The sequence below is a fragment of the Schistocerca piceifrons genome, chromosome 7 (genome assembly GCF_021461385.2).
Source record: "Schistocerca piceifrons isolate TAMUIC-IGC-003096 chromosome 7, iqSchPice1.1, whole genome shotgun sequence".
NCBI classification, from domain to species: domain Eukaryota; kingdom Metazoa; phylum Arthropoda; class Insecta; order Orthoptera; family Acrididae; genus Schistocerca; species Schistocerca piceifrons.
This window is the reverse complement of record NC_060144.1, coordinates 467,947,411-467,953,410: the sequence shown is the minus strand read 5'-3', so window position 1 is coordinate 467,953,410 and position 6,000 is coordinate 467,947,411. Positions and strand designations below refer to the sequence as shown.

General features: G+C 45.0%; 1 protein-coding gene across 1 annotated transcript in view; it reads right to left on the bottom strand.

Moving 5' to 3' along the window:
• Positions 1–2,739: 2,739 nt before the first annotated feature.
• Positions 2,740–6,000, bottom strand: part of LOC124709019 (juvenile hormone esterase-like) — a 160,863-nt gene continuing 157,602 nt past the window's right edge. The window contains exon 14 of the mRNA XM_047240666.1: positions 2,740–2,939. Coding sequence (XP_047096622.1) covers positions 2,740–2,939 — 200 coding nt within the window. The remainder of the gene's footprint in view (positions 2,940–6,000) is intronic.

Genomic DNA, 6,000 nt, shown 5'->3' with positions numbered 1-6,000 from the left:
TTGGAGTACCGTCGAGCAGAATAGGAGGTAGCCGTTCGCGGAAATCTGAACTTATTAGTTTCTGATGGGCTATTAAGATTACTTGCGTCTTTTTTGCATTTAGTTTAAGCCCCAGGTTTTTCGCCCATCTCACTACAGAAGACAGATCATCATTCATCTGAGCGATTGCAGTGTTTACATCTTCAGGTCTGACGCTTAGGTAGAGCTGGAGGTCGTCGGCATAGAAATGATATTTACAGGAGGACAGAACCGACGAAATATCGTTGACATATAAAGAAAACAAAAGTGGTCCTAAGACTGATCCTTGTGGCACTCCCGAGGAAACATGTTTCCAGGAAGATTTTTCATTTACGCAGACAACACATTGCTGTCTGTCTTTTAAGTAGCTTTCAAACCATATCATTGCACTATCAGAGAAATTAAGCTGTTGCATTTTTCTGAGCAATATGTCAAAGTTAACAGTGTCAAAAGCTTTGCTGAAGTCCAGTAGCGTCAATATTGTTGCCTTTCGATTGTCGATGGCATATTTCAGGTCATCAGTTACTTTAATTAGAGCAGTGTTTGTGCTGTGATGTTTACGGAAACCGGATTGAAATTTGTCATATAGGCTGAATTCATGCAAGTGTTCAGTGGAATACGCATGCGTACACCTGTTTTTATGGCGCTTCAATCTAAAATCAGTTGAGTTACACAGTTTTTCATCGTTTATTCAAAACGGACACTACTTTCATATTTGATTTAGCAGACATCATTGTTTCACGTCTCTCTTAATATGTTCAGGGATGTGAAATAGGTGTGGGGGATTCCTTCTTGCATTTGCGATAGCCATATCTGACACATGGTGAAGACTTGTCAAACATCCCGCTGTCAGCAGGCAGTTTCAGGCCAAAAAACTCATAAACAAACTTTAAATCATGGATGAGCATATCAGCAGTCTGCATCCTGTTGTCTGACGGCGGTCACGTTGCACTAGATGGGTCGTTGTTTATACACTACTGGCCATTAAAACTGCTACACCAAGAAGAAGTGCAGATGATAAACGGGCATTCATTGGACAAATATATTATACTAGAACTGACATGTGATTACATTTTCACGCAATTTGGGTACATATATGCTGAGACATCAGTACCCAGAACAACCACCTCTGGCCGTATTAACGGCCTTGATACGCCTGGGCATTGAGTCAAACAGAGATTGGATGGCGTCTACAGGTACAACTGCCCATGCAACTTCAACACGATACCACAATTTATCAAGAGTAGTGACTAGCATATTGTGATGAGCCAGTTGCTCGGCCACCATTGACCAGACGTTTTCGATTGGTGAGAGATCTGGAGAATGTGCTGGCCAGGGCAGCAGTCGAACATTTTCTGTATCCAGAAAGGCCCGTACAGGACCTGCGACATGCGGTAGTGCATTATCCTGCAGGTATCGAATGAAGGGTAGAGCCACGACTCGTAACACATCTGAAATGTAACGTTCACTTTTCAAAGTGCCGTCAGTGCGAACAAGAGGTGACCGAGACGTGTAACCAATGGCACCCCATACCATCGCGCCGGGTGATACGCCAGTATGGCGATGACGAATACACGCTTACAATGTGCGTTCACCGCGATGTCGCCAAACACGGATGCGACCATCATTATGCTGGAAACAGGACCTGGATTCATCCGAAAAATGACGTTTTGCCATTCGTGCACCCAGGTTCGTCGTTGAGTACACCATCGCAGGCGCTCCTGTCTGTGATGCAGCGTAAAGGGTAACCGCAGCCATGGTCTCCGAGCTGATAGTCCATGCTGCTGCAAATATCGTCGAACTGTTCGTGCAGATGGTTGTTGTCTTGCAAACGTCCCGATCTGTTGACTCAGGGATCGAGGCGCGGCTGCACGATCCCTTACAGCCATGCGGATAAGGTGCCTGTCATCTCAACTGTTAGTGATATGAGGCCGTTGGGATCCAGCACGGCGTTCCGTATTACCGTCGTGAAGCTACCGATCCGATATTCTGCTAACAGTCATCGGATCTCGACCAATGAGAGCAGCAATGTCGCGATACGATAAACCGCAATCGCGATAGGCTAAAATCCGACCTTTATCAAAGTCTGAAACGTGATGGTACGCATTTCTCCTCCTTACACGAGGCATCACGACAACGTTTCACCAGGCACCGCCGGTCAACTGCTGTTTGTGTATGAGAAATCGGTTGGAAATTTTCCTCATGTCAGCACGTTGTAGGTGTCGCCACCGGCGCCAAAGCTAATCATTCGCATATCACAGCATCTTCTTCCTGCCGGTTAAATTTCGCGTCTATAGGACGTCATCTTCGTGGTGTAGTAATTTTAATGGCCGATAGTGTAAGTGTAAGCTCGCACCATCATTTATTAAATTTTACGTCTAAGACTGAGGAATGAAAGAAGCATATTTCATTTTATTCTGATTTCTAGACTGCCTCTCTATACAACATAGGTAGAGCATGAGTAGGAAGGGAGGCACGCTGGCTCTCAGGCTTCGCCGGAAACAAACTTAGAGAATGTACAAGGACTTTTTCCTTGTGCCAAAAACCTACAAATTAGGGCCGCCAACATTTGTCAAAACTGTATGGACAAAAACTGTATCCAGCTGGTCGCTCCGAGCGTACGTGCCACATAAATTGGCAAGTTGCAGCTTCAGAGACCTAATTATAAGGCAGCCAGACTGCATCCTGCTCAGTACTACTTAATATGAACAGTCTATCAGACTATTGAATCGGCTTATTTACATCAGTGACGGCTTGCATGTCGTCCGTGGAGAAGCCCTCGTCCCCAAAGTAGAACTGCTCCAGCTGTTCCGCCGCGCGAGTCCGCTGTTCTTCGGTGGGCAACGGCAGCTGGGAGCCGATCAGCGCCGTGAAGTTCTCCATCAAGTCGGCGATCCCTGCTTCCGTCATAATTGTGGTGTCTGCAAAGTAAATGAAACTCTCCATTAACTGCCAAATTTCAAGTGAATTCGAGCAAAGTTCTACAGGATTACGGCCTGGCATCAAGGAGTCATCGCTTGACATCTGTTACTGGCAGGAAATGAAACATGACAAAGAACGAATGACCAGACGAGAAGTTTGAGGAATTAGAGCCATGCATAACAAGAGTCAAGATGGATACTGACTACAGTAAAATTTAAGAGACCTTTGGAGGAAATAGAAGGAGCTATATGAATATGAAGAGCTAGATGGCAAGCCAGTATTAACTAAAGGCGGGAAAGTCCAGATATGGAAGGTATATGTAGAAGGGCTGCACAGGGAAAGGTGAGGGAAAGTAGATGAAGATAAGTTGCAAAATATGATCCTAAGACAAAAATCCGACAGAGCAGCTAAAGACCAAGTCGAAACAAACTACATGGAATTGGTGACATTTCATCACAAATTACTGAGATTCTTCGGATAGCAAGCTATGGCAAAGTATTCTACCTATTGTGCAAGCTATGCGAGAGAAGGGAATTATTCTCAGACTACAAGAAGAGAGCAATAATTCCAATTCCAAAAGAGGCAGTTGCGAGTAGGTGTAAATATTACAGAACTACACTGTAGAGCCAAAGAAACTGGTACGCCCGCCTAATATCGTTTTTGGCCCCAGTAAGCACGCAGAAGTGCCGCAACACGACGTATCATGGACTCGACTAATGTCTGAAGTAGAGCTGAAGGGAACTGATACCATGAGTCCTGGAGGGTTGTCCATAAATAGATAGTACGAGAGGGTGGTGGCCTCTTCTGAACAGCACGTTGCAAGGCATCGCAGATACGCTCAATAATGTTCATATCTGGGGAGTTTGGTGGCTCGCGGAAGTGTTTAAACTCAGAAGAGTGTTCCTGGAGCCACTCTGTAGCAATTCTGGACTTGTGGGTTGTCGCATTGTCCTGCTGAAATTGCCCAAGTGGGTTCAAATGGCTCTGAGCACTATGGGACTTAACATCTGAGGTCATCAGTCCCCTAGAACTTAGTACTTAAACCTAACTAACCTAAGGACCGGAGCGGTCGCGCGGTTCCAGACTGAAGCGCCTAGAACCGCTCGCCACACCGGCCGAAATTCCCCAAGTCCGTCGGAATGCACAGTGGACATCAATGGATGCAGGTGATCAGACAGGACACTGACGTACGTATCACTTGTCACAGTCATATCTAGAACGATCAGGGATCCCATATCACTCCAACTGCACACGCCCCACACCATTACAGAGCCTCTTCTAGCTTGAACAGTCCCTTGCTGGCATCTGGGGTCCATGGATTCATGAGGATGTCTCTTTACCTGTACACGTCAATCCGCTCGATACAATTTGAAACGAGACTTGTCCGACCAGGCAACATGTTTCCAGTCATCAACAGTCCAATGTTGGTGTTATTTTCCAGACGAAAGGGAACTCATCTGCGAAAAGAACATTGGCCCACTCTTGGACCGTCCAGGTGGCATTTTGACGACTCCACTCTAGAACTTCCCTTCTGTGAAGACGCATCAGAGCTGCACATACAGAAACCTTCTGTACACCGTTTGTCTCGATACATGAAGTCCCGTGGATGCTGCGAGGTTAGATGCCAGTTGCCGTGCAGTAATACGGCCACACCGTCGGCCAAATAACGGTCCTCTGTTTTTGATATCATTCGATGTGAGCCCTGCCCTGGTTTTTGGGATTCTGTTTCGGTCTCTGTAAATTATCGCCACATCCGAGAAACAACAGAACGGTTCACATTAAGTCTTCCGCCATATCAGTTTGCTACTGTCCTGCTTCCATTCCTCTTAGGGCCCTCCACCACAGAGAGTCTGGTAGGCGTCTTCTTTGTGCCATACTGTATCGTCTGTGACTGTGTACACAGCGAATGTGGCTGTGGGACTACCGGCAAACACTAACGCGTTTGACAGGTGCCCTGACGTTATCGTTGACGTGGTTGTCCGTTAACCGGAATGTCATCTTCCGTGCAGAACACGACTATACGGACATCTGTTGACCATTTTGTATGATTATACTGTGAATTAGACACAAGACGGGGAAATACAGGTCTGTTGCTTTAATTTTGGGCACCAGTGTAGTAACCAGACGAAGTTCCATGGCAGTCAACAACGGGACATCGTAACATGTTACTCATCCTCTGGCTTCATAAATCCAAGACAATAAACCCAACTAATTGCATAAAAGAAATTCGTGTGAGGAATCCTCATATTGATCATCAGCAACATTTGATCTCTCCATTCTCTGTTGTAGATATTTGCAGCTAGCACAACTTGGAAGCAGCATAAGAAATAATCTTGATGTCAGTGATGGAACGTTTGCTTACGAGCATGCAATATTCATATGTTGCTGTGAATATAGTACGAGGTGTGATCAAAAAATAATCGGTAATTCTTTTTAATTTCGCGGGGCTTTATACATCCGATTTTCAAAACATTTTTATGTTGTTGGTACAAATTTTTCTGGTGTATGATTTCAGTTTCAGCTGTTATTTCATTGTTGACAATCGAAAAGGTTGTAGGTGTTTTCCAGTGCTCGGCGAAGTTTTACTATCGTAAAAGATGCACCAAAGGATTCGAATTAAATTTTTGTTTAAAAATGGAATAAAACACAGCATTGCATTCTAAGTGTTATCTTTGGCTTTTGGCAAATCTACTAAGAGTAAGACAGGAGTTTACGGATGGTATAAACGTTTCGAAGAGAGTCGAGAAGACGTTGAAGACGACGAGCACTCTGGACGCACTAGCAGGTCAGTCACTGACGGCAATGTGGAAGAAGCAAGGAAAATGCTCTGAAAAATAGACTAATCATCATCAGAGAAGTTGCTGATGGTGTCGGCATATACTTTGGCTCATGCAAAGCAATTTTTACGGTTGATTTCGGTATGAAACCTGTAGCAACAAAGTTTGTTCCCAAACTGTTGAATTTTGGCTAGAAACAACGTCGCGTAGACATCACTCATGAATTGCTGGATGAAGTCGGAAATGATACAGAACTTCTACAGCAGCTTATAACAGGTGACGG